This window comes from Abramis brama (assembly GCF_963993115.1).
Source record: "Abramis brama genome assembly, chromosome: 1".
Lineage (NCBI taxonomy): Eukaryota > Metazoa > Chordata > Actinopteri > Cypriniformes > Leuciscidae > Abramis > Abramis brama.
In genome coordinates this window covers 714689-736688 of record NC_139963.1, presented here as the reverse complement: position 1 = coordinate 736688, position 22000 = coordinate 714689, and the positions used below count along the sequence as shown (strand labels likewise).

At 36.5% G+C, this 22000-nt stretch overlaps 1 protein-coding gene and 1 long non-coding RNA gene across 4 annotated transcripts; one reads left to right on the top strand and one right to left on the bottom strand.

Annotated features, from left to right (window-relative positions):
* Window positions 1–6586: 6586 nt before the first annotated feature.
* Window positions 6587–11880, bottom strand: LOC311091114 (uncharacterized protein). 3 transcript variants are annotated; one of them, XM_084126877.1, is made up of 14 exons: window positions 11801–11880; window positions 11331–11714; window positions 11144–11229; window positions 10837–11069; window positions 10565–10743; window positions 10376–10466; window positions 9522–9869; window positions 9299–9416; window positions 8951–9032; window positions 8735–8852; window positions 8389–8493; window positions 7959–8167; window positions 7588–7759; window positions 6587–7380 (listed from the first exon to the last, which is right to left on the bottom strand). In XM_084126877.1, the coding sequence occupies exons 3-10, from the start codon at window positions 11226–11228 to the stop codon at window positions 8846–8848; spliced, it is 1143 nt and encodes a 380-aa protein (XP_083983003.1). In that variant the 5' UTR covers window position 11229; window positions 11331–11714; window positions 11801–11880; the 3' UTR covers window positions 6587–7380; window positions 7588–7759; window positions 7959–8167; window positions 8389–8493; window positions 8735–8845. The 3 variants fall into 3 exon arrangements, with proteins under 3 accessions (XP_083983003.1, XP_083983004.1, XP_083983005.1); XM_084126878.1 differs by having other exon boundaries at window positions 10837–11032; XM_084126879.1 differs by lacking the exons at window positions 6587–7380; window positions 7588–7759; window positions 7959–8167; ... (1 more) ...; window positions 8735–8852; window positions 8951–9032 and having other exon boundaries at window positions 9299–9435.
* Window positions 11881–16015: 4135 nt separating this feature from the next.
* On the top strand, window positions 16016–21362 carry LOC311091397. Its single transcript, XR_014608063.1, has 3 exons — window positions 16016–16111; window positions 18498–18657; window positions 20444–21362. It is a non-coding gene; the product is annotated as an uncharacterized lncRNA (long non-coding RNA).
* The last annotated feature ends 638 nt before the right edge of the window (window positions 21363–22000 follow it).

Here is a 22000-nt window from a genome sequence, read left to right as displayed (position 1 = left end):
ACAGATGGTCGAACTGCAGGAATGACGCAAATCCAAGGAAAGATGAGAAAAGTAGATCCAAGTTCGGGTTTCACGGGTGGCTCGCCATCTATTTCCTTCACTCGTCACGCGTCTCGATGCATCCACACCAAAGAACGCAGTCCACAATACGAAAATCCAACTTCAAAACACATACATGCAAAATCTGGCCTGCACACAACAGGGCAATGTCCTTAGTGATTTCTCTTTACATTAGCATCACTTAGCACATTTCTGAACAACAATTGACATTGTAATCACTCATTGCACATAGTGAAACATCATAGTTTTTACTGTTTAGTCTCACATTAATACTGTACATAAGCACTTAACCATACTTATCAAAATAAACATTCAACTCACCGATTCCTCTGTAAATTAACTGTTCTTTTTGTTCGTTTGTCTCTCTTTCCAGGTTTCACCAGATGAACCACGTTAGTTTCGTTAGTGTTAGCGTGGCCTAACATCTACAGAATCAACAGGAACTCTACTCAGGTAAGTATCTAAACAAACGCTTCTCAATCAGTGTAGTTGTAACAATAAACTGATTCTCAATGAAATTCTAGGTTTTCTTTCAGGTATTTCACCATTAATTCTCCTAATCACTGTTTCTCCTCTCTGTATTGTTTCTCTGTTTTTCCGATCTGCGCTGCGCACAGGGAGGCGGAGTCAGCGCTGCTGCCTGTTTTTCCTGATTGGATGCCTAACATCTGCAGCGCTATACACAGTTTCCATTCGTTGCGATTTGCTGCAATAATTTACATATCACTTATTTGAATAATAAAATGTATTATTTACATATTATAATAAACATTATAATAAACTATTACATTGTCATGAGGTTTTATTCTATTTGCTGTTCAGTCACATACATATTAAGTTAAATAAGTAATTATAATGATTTAATTGTTAAATATTTTGGACAAATTAACTTGAGCAAAGACTGCAAATATGCTAATTTGAGTCTGGGTTACATGTCCATTTCAGATCATATGCTGGTGTCGTTTAATGTTCAGCTACCTGTTTTTAAGCATAATCTACGTCGTTCTATCTCATTCCGGAACATAAAAAACACTGATGTTGCGGTTTTTGCTGAAGGATTTTCCAACCTTTGTAGCAATGTTCACTATTCCACCCCAGACGACCTGGTTCTGCATTACAATACTGGATTGCAAACGATTTTAAATGTCTGTGCTCCATTAAAAACCAGGTCGGTTTCATTTGTCAACTCTGCTCCTTGGTTTACCCCAGAACTACGCATGTTAAAAGTTAAAGGTCGACGCCTGGAGCGATTATATGTCAAGACTGGTCTTGTGGTGCATAAAGAAATGTATTCTGAGCATATGAAAAACTATAAGGTTGCCCTTACTACAGCTAAAACTGATTACTTTGCCAGTGTGATTAGTTCTGGTGAAGGGAACACAAGAACCCTTTTTTCTGTGGTAAATAATATTTTAAAACCACCTGATTCTTTTCCTTCACATCTTTACTCTGCTGATCTCTGTGAAAGTTTTTTGTCTTTTTTCATAACGAAAATTGAAAACATTCATCAACAAATGTCTGTGACAAAGCTTGATAGCTGTCAATTTAACCCTTGTTTTGATCAACCTCTTAATTCTATGCTTTCCTCTTTTGAACTTCCAACCATCGAGGAAGTAATCAATACTATTAATAAGAGTAAATCTACCACATGTCAGTTGGACCCTATTCCAACGTACTTGGTTAAAGCCTGCTTGTCTTCTCTATCTTCTTTAATTACGGAAATCATACACTCTTCACTTACTTCTGGAACTGTTCCATCTCAATTGAAAACTGCTGTGATAATTCCTTTACTTAAAAAACCGGGGGCTGATTCAAGTAACTTAAATAATTTTCGTCCCATCTCAACTCTTCCTTTCCTTTCTAAAATTTTGGAAAGGTGTGTTGCAGCTCAAGTCCAGAACCATCTGTCTCATAATGGTCTGTACGAGCAATTTCAATCTGGGTTTCGTCCTTACCATAGTGTTGAGACTGCACTAGTTAAGATCTCCAATGACTTATTGTTAGCTGCTGACTCTGGACTTTTATCTATACTAATTCTGCTTGATCTAAGTGCAGCATTTGATACTATATCGCACAGCATTATGTTGCACAGATTGGAGTCTATTGGAATTATTGGTACCCCTTTGACTTGGTTTCAATCATACTTTACGGGCCGTACTCAATTTGTACAGTTGAAGCAGTTCTGCTCAAAGACTTCATATGTCAATACAGGTGTCCCGCAGGGCTCAGTATTGGGTCCTCTTTTATTTATCATTAATCTTTTACCCCTTGGTAATATTTTTAGGAAGTTTGGCATTCAATTCCACCTATATGCTGACGACACCCAACTTTATCTGTCCTCTAAACCTTCCGCTAATTTTCCTCCATCTGTCCTCTCAGATTGTTTGGCAGAGATTAAAGAATGGTTTACTTCAAATTTTCTTAAACTTAACACCAGTAAAACAGAAATTCTTCTAGTTGGCTTAAAAAACAATTTGTCAAAATCTACATGTTCATCTGTGAAAATTGACAATTTACCAGTCTCTATATCTAATCAAGTTAAAAGTCTGGGGGTCATTTTGGACAGTACTCTCTCATTTGAAGCACATATAAACAGTGTCATTCGCTCTGCTTATTTTCATGTACGCAATATCAATCGACTTCGTCCGGCTCTCTCAGTAAAGAGCACGGCAATTCTAGTCCATGCTCTAGTTACGTCCCGTATTGATTTTTGCAACAGTCTTTTTTTGGATTGCCTTCAAAGGTACTCAACAAACTCCAACTAGTACAGAACTCGGCTGCCCGAATCATCAGCAGAACTCCCCTAGCTGAACACATTACTCCCGTACTACAACACTTGCACTGGCTCCCAGTAAAATATCGTACTAATTTTAAAATTCTTCTTCTTACTTACAAAGCACTCAATAACCTTGCCCCTTCATACTTATTAGACCTTCTTCATATTTATACTCCCTCTCGGACTTTAAGATCGTCTTCTACACTCACACTTGTTCTCCCTAGAACTCGCACTACTTCTATGGGGTCCCGAGCTTTTAGTCATGCAGCTCCTTATTTATGGAACCTGCTGCCACAGGATGTGCGAAACAGTGAAAGTCTTCATGTTTTTAAATCTCGCCTTAAGACCCATCTTTTCCGGCAGGCTTTTTTGTGAATTTTTTACATTTTAATACTGGTATCCAAGGTTTTAATAATGAGTATTTGATTATTGTTGATTGTTTTATTGTGTTTGTAAGGTGTCCTTGAGTGTCATGTAAGGCGCCTATAAATAAAATGTATTATTATTATTATTATATGCATAATTACACACAAATAAAGTTTGATTAAACACACAATAAAATTGTCAGTGTTTCCGTTATGGCAAGTGACGACACTTGAGAAACACAGGAATACATATCAACATTTAGTGGCTTGTTATGTGGGGGGATATCTGTTTCAAAGTCCAGAGTGTGTTTGTGTGTGTGCGTTGGAATGTCACGAGGCTGTAAAGTCACGGGAAGTTCACGCTGAACTGGGGGGTACCCCAGCCACACGGGCGCTGGAAAATTACCCCGTGGGGAATAATTAACCAGAGCTGCCTCCCTAAGGACAAAGACGATGTGTTCGACACCCTCATGATACACTTAATGTGAAAAGCAGATGTCATTGTTGCTACAATTATATGAGCATCCAAGACAACATAAAATATAAATGGGAATTTATTCAGAGAATAGTTTTATATAAAAAAATTTTTAAAAAACATTCGTAGCTTTTGATCCTTAACTTTTCTCTATATACTGTAGAAACCATACTGTCTCTCCTATGAATAACACATGATGTCCTGTCAGTGTTGGGCTATTGAAACATCAATCATACACACTAATTAATTGATCACATATTTTGCCTACACATTTCATCTGTCAAACAATGGAAATGCCTTTGCATACCATGATTCTAAATGGCAACCTGTTATACAACTATACAAAGCCTTTTTACATAAAGATTGACAAATTTGGGAAATAACAAATAAAAGTTTTAAATATATGTAAAACTACATTACATAATGTGTTGAGTAATCGTACCATAATTAAAAATAATGTGAACTGTTGCAAGTCCTACCAATCACATTGTGAAGTTTTGTTCAATAAAAATGGTTTTAAAAGTGTGTCAGTGACCTCATAAAGCATTGTATGTGTCGTGTCATTATGACATACAGTTTGTGACTTGACTTTGTCCTGGATGGAGCTGTCCCTGGATTCCCCTTCCTCTTCAGATGGCACTGTTATTACCAACAGTGTATAGATTACTTTTACTAAGATGCAAACAGATGTCTTTCTTTAACCAGGTAATGTACAGGATTACATTTATAATCTTAGAAATCACATTACAGTTACTATTGTAATCAAATTATCTTTACTTCAGTTACATGAGCACTGGACTTTTGAAAGATATCATGAGAGCTGAGGTGTCTTTTGATCAAGGACCATGTTTTAATATGTTTTTTTGTGAAACACCTTGAATCAGACCTCATGATTTGGTATCTTGCTCTGCTTGTGGTATAGGCTGGTGTGAGATTTCAAAGTAACACAAAAGTAATTAGTAAATCTAATTACTGTATTGCTCTTGCAATGGGAAGTGTAATAAAATTACATATGTAAGGTAAATTAGATGACAAATGTCTATGTAGCCACTTAGCCGTATGACCACAGAATAAAAACACTTAATTATGAACTATAAAAGTATGGGATGGGAGGATGGACACTGGATATCTGTAATGATTTTTAATGTAACTCACCTCTGTATTTTAATTCATATTAAATCAGGTCACTCTGAAACACTTTTTTATTAGGTTAGGGTTTGCGTAAAAGAAACGTTCCAAGAGGCCCACAGTGACATCTGTGATTCAGATAAGTCAAAATAAACATTTCATTAATGAATTTGGCTACTGTGTCCAACAAATACATTTTAATTAACATTTATACATTAGACCACTTCATGTGTCTTTGAAATGCATGCATGACACAAGGGCTGAGTGGGCCGAGTGAATTTTTTTATTTTGTCGTATTTCATTATTATGATTAAACCAAACACATCACTGGAAAGGTGTTGATCAGCCGAGTAACAGCATTGCAATCTGAAGGCTGTACCTGGCTCCTGCTTTGAAATATTGACCTCTGAACTTTGACATTGATGCATGTTGTGAGTCTTATAATTCAGCAACTGAATGGGCTACAATGATGAAACCAACTGTTATATAAAGCTCTTGAACTCTTCCATCATGAGGGCTACCGTTTGGTGCGATCACCAATAGGGGACATCACCAAAAATTGTAAAAACTGAATCTCACCTAGTTATTATTTATAATTTAAAATTTTGACCAAACTACTGTGTTTCACATCCACCCATACCCATGAGTGCACTCTCAGTTTTATAGTCCAGACATCCATTTACATGTTTTAGTAATTTACAAAAACAAAACTACAATTCCCTGCTGCAGCAGATTACAACGTGATAGACAGCCCGTTAAATATGTAGTTCTTCTGGTTGGCAAACTAGGGTTGTGAGTAAGTGGGGTTTCAAAAAGAACTATAGTATAAAGTAACTTCCTAACAGACATGCTACTGCAAAAGCACAATACGTGTTGTATTAATTCAGCCCAAAAACATCGTCTAATGGTTATTATTATTAGCCAAAATTGCTTGTTTGGGAGATTCATACTAGTTGCTAAGGTAACCGTAATGGCGCAGGCGCGTAGCCTGACCACAGAAACGGAAGTAAAAAAAAATAAAAAAAAATGTGTTAGGCAAAGAAATATGAAGAACTGATATTGCCATCAAATAATTTAAAAATATGTCATCCTTTATTAAAATTTGTGTTTTCATGTTGAAATCCAGGCACTAGATGCTAGGGGCGTTTTCGCTGACATTTTGGAGAGGCAGGGTACACTCTGGACTGGTCGCCAGTCCATCACACAACCACTCACACTCCCATTCACACCTAGGGCAATTTTAGAGTCTCCAATGAACCTATTCTATTCGGTTTCTTTATGCTAAATATTTTCAACTTATGTTTTTATACAGAAAATAATGATAAAAATAACAATATTTACATTAGCACTTTTTTTATTTTTTATGTAGGCCTAAAGAACAAAGTGATATGTGATACAAAGAGCACAAGGACATTCATACATACATATATGTATAAAATGGTAGACATGAATTAAAGAAAATAGCCTATAATTGTAAGCTGATATTTACAACACCAGTTGTCTAGTGTTAATTCTTGTATCCAGAGCAAAGTTATTCAGCAGGATAATGAAAAACTTATCTTATTTATGGCTATAATTTAGTATTTACTAGTTAATACAACACATAACTATATACCTACTTGACAATTAGCATGTGAAAATGTTATTTTGTGCGATTACACACCCTGTGTAATATACCCTGTGAACAACTGGCATACAATGTTAAGATGAAAATGAAAAATCAGTAATTTAACATCTTATTTTCAAGAAGACAAATCAAAACAACAGCTCAGCATGAACTAGTTTGCATGCATGTACAACATATGTTTATAGTTACCTCAAGTAATGCCATGGTAAATTAGTTCCTTTTCTTGGCAAGATAACAGCAGCAATAACAACAGGGAATACTACACTTAAGACTCAACTATGGGTATTGATCAGTCATTTCTGTAAAGTATTTAATGTAGTGACATGTACAGTAAATGGTTCATTCCAAAAGTATCCACAATCACTGTGAATAAAACAATCAAACTATTACATTAATGTAAGTGTAACATGTTTGTACAGTAAAGGTCATTATGTTGACAAGATGAGATGGGCAAAGCTTGGGAAAGTCACCACTGCAAGAGGCTGTTGTCATTCGCAAACTCTAGCACCACACTTGACTGTAGAAATAGTCCATGAAACATCAGAGGTGAAACTTAAAAACCGACCTGCTGTTTGTGAACTGAGGTAACAATAGTCCAAAATAAAAGCACTGTATAAGACATCCATAACACTTCAAAAAGTTTTTTTGTTTTCCTTGAAACACACCTGCAGTCCAGTCATAATTGACACGCACGCAGTCTAAATGCATCCGACCAGTTAAGAAGCACTCATTTACACTGCCTCAAAATCACTGTCATCTGAACTCTCAAAATCAACTTCTTCATGGTCCTCTGGTATCTCCTCGGGCCCATCCTCCAGCAGAGAAGCAGCATTTGGTCCTAAAGCCAGGCTGTAACTTGAGCAAACGACTTGGAACTTCTCCTCTACATCTGCAAGCCTTTTCTGAAGAAGACACAGGAGCCCGTGATGACCCTCTTCACTTAAACTGCCTAGAAGGAAAAATTAAAAGCGAGGCATGACAATACTTCCATTGTTGTTGAGCTATTCATTAACTGACTTTACTAAAGAACTACAGACCATTTAGATCCAGCCACAAGGAATCCATAATGTAACACTTGAGGATCTCAAAATGAGTGGGGTTTTATAGGATGCCCAAAAGCATTACAGCAAGAATGTAATAAAAGTTAGCATCTTACCACTGTTTCTGCCAGATTTCTGATATCACTGTCCTAATGTTTCCAGCCAGCTCTCTGAGATAGGTGCAGTGCTGTCTCATCTCCCTCATCACAATGATCTTTTCCTCTTGAAGCCGCACTTTTGACATGTACACATCAAAAATCTTCTTCTTGGTGAGGATGTTGCTGGATTCTGAAGTCACACAAATAACATCCCTTCGATTAAAATTTGACCTGTACAGTCTAAACAGCAGCAGGCAAAACCCAAGTAGTGTATGAACATCCCATATACTGGTGCAGAGTGCAAAAATGTAATAGAAATGTAATCAGATAAAATGTGGCATATGTTTACAGTAGCATATACAACATATCATTAGTTTACACACACACACCTTAGAGAGAAACTGCTACTTCCCACTGCTGTGCACTTCCCACGGCCATATTAGACTGTCTCCCCCCACGGAGAAACCGCTCTCCACCTTCTCCTCAACGATGCGCTCCTCATCTGGCACCTGCTCATTGTAGAGCTTGATTGTTTGCAGGAGTTTTCTCTTCTCTTCCCACAATTTTCTTCGACGCAAGTGCCGAATTTTGTTGCTGTCTATAAAATTTTAAAAACACAGAAAACATGATGCACAAGCATGTGTATACAGATATCAGAAAGTTATTAAAAGGCATAATAGGCCTAATATCTGTAAAATTAAAAGGAAGACATTTTAAAATTAAGGACCTAAAAACACTATAATACCAAAACAATCCACTGCAATTAGACATCTGCAAGTAATAAAAAAGACACAAATATTAGATGAGTTTTCAACATACCAGTGTGATTATAAAGACTGGCTTTTTTTTGATGAACACCAAGAAACATTTGTTCAATTGATTTCTGAAGGTTATGTTGGTCATCACATCTGGTACCTACAGAATCTTAAAGCAACAACAATAATACAAGTAAATTATTATGATGTCTTGGAAGTTCAAGTTTATTTAGAGCCCCAAATCACTGTTAACAGTGTCAAAAGAGTTTTACAAGCCCACAAGTTTATATCAAACAAAAACAGGACAACGCCCCCTTACTTAATCCTTATGCATGGCAAAGATTCTCACTTATACAACTGCAGTATTAGTAAACTACATGTTGTTGAAGAATGTCCATAAAATACTGTACCGTCAGTAGCCCATTGTCTGACATCATGTACCCACTGATGCACGATGTTCTCAGGACACCCCAGTTCACTGCTCAAATCCTCCAGTTTCTGAGACTCAGCCTCAGCCTTTTTCAAAGTCTGGTGTAAAAAAAAGAAAGATTTTTGACTTTGCAATCTTAAAAAGTGAGGAAAATTGAGAAAAGCGTTGTATACATAACTCAGACATAACATAATACCTTGATGTATCTGCTGGATAGTGCAAGATGAAGGCCTTCCCACTTCCGTCGGTTCCACCCAATAGCAGCATATCATTCCTGGCTTTAAACAACAAAATGATGTGATGGAGGAAAGTCCCATTAATGCTCATGGTATTGCAGTTCATTCACGCATTGACAATTGATTTTTAATTTAAGAGAGATGTAATGCAGTTTTATTAATGTAGCCTACTGTATATTAGAATATTTACAGCTGTATATTTGCTATATTATACAATATTTGTAATCTCAGTACAAAGTATTAGACAGTTAGAATAAAAATACATAAAAGACAGGTTTCCTAAAATAATATAAATGAGCAATAATTACCAGATGTTGTCATGTACTTAGTTGTGAGGGCACAACGAGACAAGTAGCTGTTGACCATTTCGACCTCCTCCCCTGCAGTTGTGCCAGCACCTTCCTGATTTTTGCCACTCCAGATTATCTTACAAATCAGCATGGCACTTAAATTATAGTCATATACAGTGTATTATATAAGTAATACAAAAAAAAAATATTTTAAAATGGTATGATAAAGAATATGCAGTACCTCACACTTGGTTGAATGAGCCTTGGCATGCATGACAGAAAGGAATGGTCTCATCTGCAGTAAAGGTCTGAGGTCCAACATGGAGACTGCCAACTTCTCGAGGTAAGGCCAATACTTGCAAGCAATATCTGTGCAATAGAACTGTCCGTTTGTGGCTGCTTGGAGCTCCTTCTGCAGGTACAGCGGATAAGCAAATATTTCCCCCCTGTACATGTTAAGAGCCTTGAGTAGCACTCCATGTCTGCAAACAACCACCTCAAGGCCCTCTTCATCCAGTTTGCTTGCCCTTCTGGCCGTTTGGCGTGCAGCAGACCACTGACTGGCTCCACAGATCCCTTTGCCGGCAGTCTGCATGACGCAATAATTCTGGTTTAAACTGAAAGTTGCTATTTTTTCTAACTAGTTACTTCATCCATCAGGATGAGTCAGGTTACATCACACCAACGGGCATCTTTGTAATGATCGGTGACAATAAAGGTTTACTTTCAAACTACTACTAAAGAGGAGCTTCAGAAAATGCATCTTCTACTTTCTCTACTCTAGCTACACAAACTAGTTGAAAGGCAGGGTGACAAACTGCATGCAGAGTCACTATCTCTTGCAGAGATCTGCTATTACATAATGAATGACTAAACTAGCCACTTTGGATGCCACCACACTTACCATTATCTAATTTAAACCTCAACACAAGATTGTTTGTAAGAGTGCACCATGCTCAAAGTGCTAGTAACAAACTAAGTGTATTATATAAGCTTACACCAACTAGGGATAAATTATCTATTTAATAAAACAATCATACATTGCAAATTTTGGATATAAATCAAAGGTGCAAAAAAACAACTTATTTTACTAACACTTTTGATTTTACTTCTGATCTCATCGACAAAATGGTGTACATCAGTGTCCTTGGCAATGAAGGTGCCATCAAAATAGGGTTCCTCTGATCTTGATAGAATAAGAAAAAATATATGTTCAGTGTCAGACATTATATGTTCTGTTAATTTTACATTAAGTAAAACAACTACAAGTTTAAAACAACTAACCCTTTTGACTGCCGAAATCGGTACACTTTTCTGTTGCCATCTGCACAAAGAGCAAGCATGTTGGGTGTACATGCCGGGCAGGTGAAGTGCTCTACACTGGCCATTTTCTCACACTGGTACTGGCAGAATGTGTATTCCATGAAGCTTCTTTGGAATACGTCTCCATGTATTTTCCCAGCCTGTACATTCGATTAGTAAAGAGTAAAATGAAATAGCTACACTAATATTCTCTCATCTCTACTTGATGCAACTTTGATCTACACTGATCTCACCCTTCCAAAGAGACAGGTCCTCCTCTCCAACATCCGCAAAAAACCTTGTCTCGATAAACCTGGTGCAACAGTTTTCATTTCTTCAAATGAGCTGAAGACATCTATGGAAAACAGCGTGTCAGCATTCACAGATGCCGGCCAATACCCACTGCTGATTAGGTCGCTCATGTCAGGTGTCCAATGTGCCAGACATAATCTGCACAGCAAGTTTGGCAAGTGCAAATCATACCGACCTAAAATCAAAAAGTAGAACATTGTAACACACAAAGGGACAAGAATAAATACAAATATAAACCATAATTCATACCATTTATGCAAACCAAAATGATTGTGTGACGTTTGAAGGGTCGCAAGTACATAACTGGACAGGTCTCACTGTAGGCAATAAACATACTGAAAAGAGAAGTTAAATAATTAGTGAGAAAGCATAAAAAATATTTCCAATTAAGATAATAAAACTTTAATCACTTTGCCAAAAAGGTTCAGAACACTACCTTGATTGACCAGTGAATATTTGCCCTCTTTTTGTACACAGCACACTGTTGGCTCAATGGGCTTGTAAATTCCCAAAATGCAGGACTCCCTGTTATGGAGGGTGAGTTTTGTGTGTATGTGTACGTCACAATCCATACACAGCCACTCTTGGGGCATGCAGTCTCTGCAGCGAATGACGGCAGGAGATGTGCAGTGGCTGCAGTTATTTTCTGGAGCCACATTGCAGGACAGCAAGCAGTTGATGTGATAGGTCCTTGCTTTCCGCCACTCATCTTGGGCTACAGATTGGCGCAAGCACCATGATGTGGATGTAGAAGGACACTTGCTGGTGCCTTGAACATCTGCTGAGGTCAGAATGTCCTGCAGTTTCTGCATCTCACTGTCTTAAAGACAGAAATAAGAAAATAATCATTCCTTTCACGCTTATAGCTAACTTGCTTAATTACAGTAAGGTCAGGTGTCATCTTACCAAATGAGTGTTGAGAGCAGTTTGATTGGGTAACTGTGGGAACCTCCTCAGATGACTCAAAATGAGTAGTGCTCTCACTGCCAACAACGGAAACAAATGAAAAGATAGATAGAAAGGAACGAGATAACAATTTTCATGTCTTACAAGCATATAATACAGTGTTCATTAGTGACTTATGGCTATAATAGGCTAATTGACATGTCTGACAATTCCATTAATCTCTAAAAGTTTTTTTCCTCATTATCTGGACATAATCTTGAACTGTAAGCAGCATGAACCTGACACCGACTGCTTCACTTCCACTTCCACTGATTTCTTTGGAATTGCTTAGCATTACAGTGAAGTCAATAACATAGGTAACACATCAACCACCATGTTGTGTTTCTGATGGTACAGTTTAACATACAGTATTCAAAGGAAAATTATTAAAAACCAGAAACAGAAATCCTTTTAAGTTTTACCATGGAAAAAAATAAAGGATAAAGCTGTGCACTGGAAGCCCCACAGTTTGGTGGTCTATGTTTCAAAAGTGACACAAAACCATATTTATGTTCCCTAACAAATAGCAAGCTGAATTCTGTATACAATGGGCACAGTTATACTTAGTTAAGAAAGATTGGGTGGGTAATCACAAATAATCCTGGAAGACATGGACTACCTGTAGCTGAAGCACGTTTTCGTGTCTCTCCACTTCTGCTTCTTTTTAGCAGTGGACGTCCTTCAGCATCTCTCTCCACCCATCGGACATTACATTTACTGCCTTTAGCAGATGTTGCTTTGCCCTTCGCTTCCTTTGCCTTGCATGACAGAAAGTGAGCATCGTATGATAACACTGAAATACAGCCAACTCTTGAGCAGGTCATTCAAATTTTGCACTCTAATTCCCACTCTTTAGTATTATTACCAATATGTAAGATCACCGTCTCAAAAAAATAAAAAATAAATAAAAAAAATACTCACTTTGGTTTGAGCAAGAAGCATGTCTGCAGTGAAAAGAGCATCATCTGCTCTCCCTCTGTCTTGCTGAGCAGCCATTTCACAGATACTATACTGGAAAGGAAGATAAAAACACGGTCAGACAAAAAGAATTGAGGACAGAGTATAGGATATATAAAACTACATTTTTAAAAATGTTTTGGACAGTGAGAGATAGAGTAAGGTGAAAGAAAAATAAAGAATAGAGTAACAATACTTACTTGAAGACAGTGAAGCTTTACAAGAAAGAAATTGAGATAGAGAGAGAGAGAGAGAAATAGAAATAGATAGAGTGTGTGAGAGAGAGAGAGAGAGAGAGAGAGAGAGAGAGAGAGAGAGAGAGAGAGAGAAATAGAGAGTGTGTGAGAGAGAGAGAGAGAGAGAGAGAGAGAGAGAAATAGAGAGTGTGTGAGAGAGAGAGAGAGAGAGAAATAGAGAGTGTGTGTGAGAGAGAGAGAGAGAGAGAGAATCAGCATCATAATTATTAGGACAGCATTTACATGAAATATATATATTTGTGTAACAATGTAAAAGCCTTTACTGTCACGTTTAATCAATTTAATGCATAACGTACTTTCTGAATAAAATAAATTCGTGCTAAATAAATAAAATTACTGGTTTAAAAAAAAACACCTTAGGATCGACATTTTTTATGTGTGGATTAGGGATGTTATCCGATGACCGTTTGACCGATGGTTGACCGTATCAACGTTAACCGATCAAAGTTGTCGGTAGTCGGTTAAAAAAAAGAAGTGATCTCTAAATTAGGCTATTATAGACAGTGGACTAAACGCTACTACACTTCGCCATCTCATTCCAAGATCTTTTTGTGTGAAGTGAACAAATCCCTCACACTCAATTTTTCACAACTCGCCTGTTTGTACTTAATAAACCATAGACTGTAAAGTAATAAACCAATAAAAACATTTGGCGCGAGGTCACAGCGGTTGGGTTCGCGCGCTCACAAGGTTTGTGAAAAGTAAAGGCTACAGGCTAAAACACTCGAGGTTAGAGCCGGGGCAGACGACAGGATGAAGCGTGCAAAGAAAAGTAGTGTGTGGGACCATTTATGTTAGCACTACCTCAACCTAAAGCGGCGTCTCTTCGGAGCTGTCATTTTCTTAAATGAGCCGCGGCAATGTTTCAAATGAGCTTCTAACGCTAGACAAGATAGATAGATTGATAGATAGATAGATAGATAGATAGATAGATAGATAGATAGATAGATAGATAGATAGATAGATAGATAGATAGATAGATAGATAGATAGATAGATAGATAGATAGATAGATAGACCTTTATTGTCCCCTGGGGGAAATTCTTTTTCACAAACACTGTCAGATACAAACAACATGGACAAATACACACACAACACATCTGCAGATGGTGAGGAGCAGGATTAGCGCTTAAAACCGTTAAGAGCAACGATGGCAGAAGGGTCAAAGCTTTTACTGAAGCGTGCCCGCTTCCACCTCAAAGTCCTGTCCCAGTCAGCAAACAAATTTGGCCCAGATTTGGCATGTGTCTGGCACAGCTGGCATTCATCCGGCACTGGCATACAGCATGTGGGCCAAACATGGCCCGGGTTTGGCAGAGATGGCACTGGATTTAAGACGGCACCCAAGACATGGGCCAGATGTCAAATGGAGTATTTGGCCCAGATGTCAAATATAGATATGTGGGCCATATATGTATGGCCGATCTTGAGCCACATTTAAAATACTTTTCAAATATTTTTGAGTAAAATCCCAATGTTTTCCCATACAGAAAGATAATATATTCACATATATGTGAAACACTGTAAAATATATTGAAATACATTTTGAAAATATATTTTTAAAATGCATAATATAAAGCTCATTTTGCGTATTTAATTATGTGTGTTTATATGTAAAATTATATTCATGCCTCATATATGACAAGCAATTATATGATGTATGATATTATATCTTATATTGTAGAATAGTATATCCTGTTATTATATCTATATGACTGACTTCAAACAATGTTTTGCATTCACTGCTTTCATATTCTCATTCAGTTTACAGTTTGATGTAGCCCTATCCACTTAAACAATACATGATTAAGTTTCAGGACATTTTATTTGACTTTATGTACTACTCAGTAAACAAATTTGGCCCAGATTTGGCATGTGTCTGGCACAGCTGGCATTCATGCGGAACTGGCATACAGCATGTGGGCCAAACATGGCCCGGGTTTGGCAGAGATGGCACTGGGTTAAAAACGGCACCCAAGACATGGGCCAGATGTCAAATATAGATATGTGGGCCACATAAGTATAGCCGATCTTGACCCACGTTTAAAATCCATTTAAAATATTTTTTATGTTTTAATACACAAATATATTTTCATCTTCCTGTTTACATCCTGGGTCTAATGCTTTAAAGTTAATCCAGGCAACAATAAATATTTAATTATTTGAATTATGAAAATCAACTGTAATTGTTTGATTTCAGCTCCTGCACATTGCTTAATAACTACTTAGACCACAATTTTTTATGCCATGTACTGTACACCAGTGGAGTTTTCTTTTCATAATTTAAAATTTTTCCACTGTCATTTTTATGAGATGGCCTATATGATTAAATCCTGCATTCAATATTATACCAAATCCAGATTAAAGACAGATTAAAATGAAACTATAAAACATAATTTAATTTCAACACCACACATTATCAGAGTATGAAAATGTGCAACAGCAACAATGGATCCAGTGTTGCTGTTGCACATTTCTGGTTACTCTATGATCACTCTGTTACCAGTTGGTTAATATATATTAAGATGATCACAAATTGAACATATGTGATTGAAAGAGATTAAATAAATTTGAGAAATTATAGAAACGTGTTGCCATTTATGACAGATATTTCTAGAAACACATAGCTTCCGCATGAATCAGTGGATTAGTGTCAGTCAGCCCAACTCGCGCCAATCAGGATTTCAAAAACCCGGAAATGCGAAGCTGACCTATCAGAGCAAAATTGGTCAAAAGGCGCAATTATCATTTGCAGTGCTTCGTGGGATTGTAGTTTTATTTACCCAGTTGGCTTTAACAGTCTCGTCTCGTACTTTTGTATTTTTTACACATTTTCAAATATTTTAATTTCAGATCGAATATTGTACACATTGCGATTCAAGTTTTAGCTGGTTGTTATGATTCATGGCTTATAACGTTTTATCGTTTATGTATAACGCAAATCTCCAAAGAGGAAAAGTGAATGAAAATACTCCCGGAACCGAAAAAGTGGGCGGGTGCTGCAGTCTTGCACAGACTTCAGAAACGGTCACTGAACCGGGAAAAAGACAGCAGAGTTGGTAAGTAAAAACTTGTATCATTAAAGTTTACTTAAGTCCTTTTACGGACTTAATGATTCATTGATGTATGAACATGCTATCGAAATTATAGTAAACTGTTCTAATTAAAATGTGCACTTCAATGACCTTGTTTAAACGCAGTTTTAATCTAACGTTAGGTGTTTTAAATACAATAAACGAACATGTCCAAAAAGTCAGTTATTGTCTTATGTCACTTAAATGTAATCATCTTTGGCAGATGATGCAAGTTAGGGTTGCATGTTATGGTATTTGTGGTTGGAACTAATTTATGTACAACTAGGTAAGTTGCCTATAGGCCAAAAGTTTGGAAACATTACTATTTTTAATGTTTTTGAAAGAAGTTTCTTCTGCTCATCAAGCCTGCATTTATTTGATCAAAAATACAGAAAAATAAATAAATAATATTGTGATATATTATTACAATTTAAAATAATTGGTTTTCAATTTATTATACTTTAAATTATCATTTATTTCTGTGATGCAAAGCTGATTTTTCAGGATCATTACTCCAGTCTTCAGTGTCACATGTGACATCCAGCCTTTAGAAATCATTCTAATATTCTAATTTATTATGAGTGTTGGAAACAGTTCTGCGGCCTAATATAGGCTATTTGATGAATAAAAGGTTAAAAAGAACTGCATTTATTCAAAAATAAAAAAATATTTTCTAATAATATAATTCTTCTTTACTATCACTTTTTATCAATTTAAAACATCCTTGCTGAATAAAAGTATTGATTTATTTCAAAAAAAGAAAGAAAAAAAATTACTGACCCCAAATTACTGACCAGTAGTATCCTAAAAAAGTATCACAGGTTATGAAAAAATATTAAGCAGCAGAACTGTTTCCAACACTCATAATAAATCAGAATATTAGAATGATTTCTAAAGGATCATGTGATAGACTGGAGTAATGATCCTGCAAATTCAGCTTTGCATCACAGAAATAAATGATAATTTAATGTATAATAAATTGAAAACCAATTATTTTAAATTGTAATAATATATCACAATATTCATTTTTTTTCTGTATTTTTGATCAAATAAATGCAGGCTTGATGAGCAGAAGAAACTTCTTTCAAAAACATAAAAAATAGTAATGTTTCTAAACTTTTGGCCTGTACTGTATATTAAATGTTAAAATAAAAATAAAATTGTTTGACCAATATTTTGGAATTTGTCATGTTGAAATAGAGTAAATGCTCGAAAAATGGGTATTTGTTCTTTTATTCTACTTCACTTTGAATGTAATAAGTAATAAGTATTTTAAATGAACTAAACAATTTGTAGGCATCGAAAATATACAGTACATTGCATCCTCAATACAGTCTATGTCACAGTCAGTCACACTGTAATAATATTGTTTGTAAAACTATGACTAAATGTTGTATGGGGCACACAGCGTGGCTCTGTTTGCATTGTTCTGCATGTTTATAAAAATGTATAGGGTTAATGGTTCATAAAAAAAGAAAAAAAAAAGAAAAGATTAGTACAGTGAAAAGTGCAGATTTGGATTTTGTTGGATATGTAGCCTGAACCTAGCTACATATTGTTTATCATTGGCTGACTCATGAGCTTCCCCTTTACATAACATGACGCTTAAGTCATCTATGGCGATGCTCATCTTTTGTTCAGCCCAATGAGGTCAGACTGACACATCTGCTAGAGAAATATGCTTTTGAGGGCTTTAGACTTGTACTTCTGATGAAATGAAACACTGACACAGTTTTTCATTTTTAATACTGTAAAACTGCTGGCCTTTAAACTTTCTATTATGTAAGACTATATATATATATATATATATATATATATGCATAAACGCAACATGTTTCGAGGTCCAGCTTGTTCAAATGCTGTATAAGGTAAAAATATTTTCTTTCCAAACTAGTGTGTTTGTGATTGATAATGACATCATAATAAGATTTCAACAGTTTAAAGTTTTCAGCATAAGGTGAAAGTGTTTTAAGGTGAAAAATAAGGTGGATACCGCTGATCGCACATTTCAAACTTCTTTTTGACACTGAACGAACAAAAAACTTATCCATGAGTACATTGGGGCCTTAATGAAAGCCATCTTCCTTAATTAATTTGCATTTCTGCTCTCCTTTTTCCCACAGTAAAATGGCAGAGACGCACAAAGGAAATGGTTTACAGTAGATTAGCCAGAAATTGTAATGTGTGAGCACCTAAACAGTTTCTCGGGAGCACACAATAAGTTTCTTAAGTGCACACAATAGTTTTTTTTTTTTTTTTTAAAGAGAGAGAATTTTTTGACAAATTTCATTTATAATAATCTTTGTATTTAGTGATTGAAGTTCTAAAATGTTAAACCAATGCTTAAAACTAATTACATAAATGGTTTCAGGTAAACACACTGGCTCTTAAAGGTGGGGCGGATGTGCAGGAGTCTGTTTGGAGAATCATGCATGGTCTGTTTACCAACTCCTTGGCGAGGAAAGTTAACATGAGAGGATTGAATGGAAAGATTAGCTTCCTACGCCTACAGATACGAGATGTTGTGATCGGTAAGTTGCTATTTATTCCCAATATGTAAGGAGTGAAATTATTTCCTTATGAAATCAATTCCTTGTGAATCCAAAACTCAGGAACTCTCGCAACACGCATGACATCCAACAAAACAATAAACTTTCTAATCTGACGGGAAGATCTTGGAGAAAGACCATTTGCTCATCTGTCCCTTCACCCATTCTTAAAGGAACACTCCACTTTTTTTGAAAATAGGCTAATTTTCCAACTCCCCTAGAGTTAAAAAGTTGAGTTTTACCGTTTTCAAATCCATTCAGCCGATCTCTGGGTCTGGTGGTAGCACTTTATAATAGTTCATTTAAATGGAACCATAATCGGAACCGGAAAATTTCTAACAATACCCAACCCTACTTATGAAGATCCATATACTGTAATATATGTTGAATTTTGACATTGCCAACCTTTAAATTAAGTTGACAATAAGTAATAAACAGTATTGAGCATTGAGTAGTTGAGTATTTAAAAAATATTACAATCACCATGTATTCTCTGAGTAAGTTACAGAACTGGCAAGTTTGTGTCTGTGCGTTCACTGTTCACAGAGTGAATTTCTGAGCAATGTTAGGTCCTTAATGAACGAATAATGAATATGAATATGAAAGTATTGGATTTCCAGAATAATCAAATATCTAAATTAACATACAATTGATTTTTGTGATCAGTTTTTAATTAGTAATATTGCCTAAATCAAATGATCACTTGAAATTAGAGGTCAGATTGAACATGGAGCTAGACTAAAAATGAAATTAAATCCTGAAAAATTTAGAAACGCAAGTAAAAGACAAAATATACATTAAACCTTCGACCAGGCCACTGGATTCCTTTTGGGCTGGTGGGTGGATCCTTACAAATATAAATTGTCATTTATACTTTTAATATAAAAAAGTTATTTTAATAGATTTTCAAGTTTTTAGATGAGTAGAAGAAGAGAGCATTGGAGGACAAAAAGAGGAAATGGGAAGAGGAGGGGTGAAAAGAAGGGCAGAGGAAAAGGAGAGAGCAGATTAAGTAACAGTGCAACAGTTAGGTTCCGGAAGTAAAAATTCCAGTCTAAAATGGAAATTAAATTTTAACACCATTTTGTAAACCTGCAAAGACAGACTTTATGTGAGCTACATGTTTGTTAATTGATTGTAGTCAGTTCTACCTAAGCCATCAGATTGCTTTTTATTTATTATTATTATTATTATTATTATTTTTAATAATAGTTTGAAAGTGGAATTCTTTTTGAAAAACTACAGTCATGCTGTTTTTAATTTGATTATGTAGTGCTTCATGGGATTGCAGTTATTTTTATAAAGCTTTTAACTACACAGTCTTCTACCTTTTTTTTCTTTTTGTCCAGTTTTCAAAAAAAAAATTCCTTCAAATCAAAGTTCATTGTGGAGATTGACCTCACAAATGTTTTTTTCTCTCTTTCTCTCTTTCCTTAAATGCTTAAAGCATGAATGGAAAAAACAAATCTGGAACCAGCATGGTTGAGCATGAATGCACTATATTAGAGATTATGAAAGTGAAGGAGGAAGAGAACATTTTATGTATATGCCTCAATACAAGCTCATGGTTGCATTACAAAAACAAACACTGAATTAAAAAAAGTAAAAATGAACATGATCTTGAATGATCTCTCACCTGTAGTAGACAGTCAGAATTTGAATTTGAATCTGGGTTCAGGTTTTGTTGTAATATTGCATTTTATTCAATATCCACATTACCTGATGATGCATAAGTTAATTATACACCATGTGTGCTTGTGTTTTTCAGCGGCTGTGAGACGTAACCGTCTAACATCTGATGCCACAGAGAAAGACATTGATTCCACCGTTAAAAGATGGCTGTATTTGGCCCCAGACAGAGATGGTGGATGAAAAGTGCATAAGGACAATATGACTGGTTAACAGGCTTTAGGCATGGATGTTCAAAAGCTCTGTCCAGAGTTCAACTTGTTCAGTGACAGAATCATGACTGTTTCAGAGTCATTTGAAGAGTGCAACTTGTTCCTAGCCATAAACGTGGACGTTCAAGTGTTTTGTGAAGTGAAACTTGTTGATGACTAGAAACATGTTCTAGTGTTATATGTTTAGTGAATCTTGTCCGTGACCAGAAACATGGATGATCAGGTAACATTTAAAGTGAAACGTCATGAACCAAAAAAACGGCACTTGTTTTATTTTTGTTTTTATTTATTTATTGCTGAACTGAGGAGAGGAGTTGTTTGTACAACTGAAATGTCAGATGCCAATGCTTTGATGTTTAACACAATTAAATATTTGTTCAGAATACTGTTGTGACTATTCATCTGGGAGGGGTGTGTAAGTGGCTTGGTTATGGTGGTGTTGAGGCTGACGTGGAACTCATCTGGTCCAGCGTATAGGCCAGCTATGGTCATACAGGTGGCTGAGATATGGATCTGTTATGGCCCATATTGTGGCTGCCAGGTTTAGTTCACCTGTGTGTCAGTCTCCGGTGTGGCTCAGTTCTGGCCTTTCTGCTTAAAGACTGGTGTTGATATGGTTTACTTAAGGTTATGTTTTGGTTCCAATGTTACATTTTGATCTGGGCCAGTTATGGGTGATTAACTTGGCTGAGACTTGGTCCAGTTATGGCCCATGTGTGGCCCTTGTCTGGAATCCAGACCTGGTCCACACTAGGACCGTCATTCATTGCAGTATGTGGGCCAAGTCTTGTGGGCCAGAGCTGGGCCACAGAAAAATTGGATCATGCTCAGATGTGGCTCAGTTTTGGGCTTTCTGCTTAAAGACTGGTGTTGATATGGTTTACTTAAGGTTATGTTTTGGTTCCAGTGTTACATTTTGATCTGGCCCAATTCTGGGCCAGTTATGGGTAATTAACTTGGCTGAGACTTGGCCCAGTTATGGCCCATGTGTGGCCCTTGTCTGGAATCCAGACCTGGTCCACACTAGGACCGTCATTCATTGCGGTATGTGGGCCAAGCAGAAGCTGGTTGTGTGGGCCGGAGCTGGGCCAGAGAAAAATTGCTATGTGGGGTACCTGCGGCCTGAGGGCAGCGGGCAGAAGTGGCTGTGGAGGGGATGATCTGGGTCTCTGCTGACAGACCGGGCCATGCGTGTGATGGCTTTATTGTTTTGGTGGCCGAGGTCTATAATAGGCAGGCTGATGATTTTGGATGCAATGTAGGAGACCTTGGTGAGTTTATGAGAATGTAGGAGACCTTGGTGAGTTTATGAGAATGTAGGAGACCTTGGTGACAAACGCCTTTATTTTCAACGCGATCACCTTGTGCCCAAACCATTTCAAAACTAAGGAGCCATTTGTTAATTAATTAGCCAATTAATATCA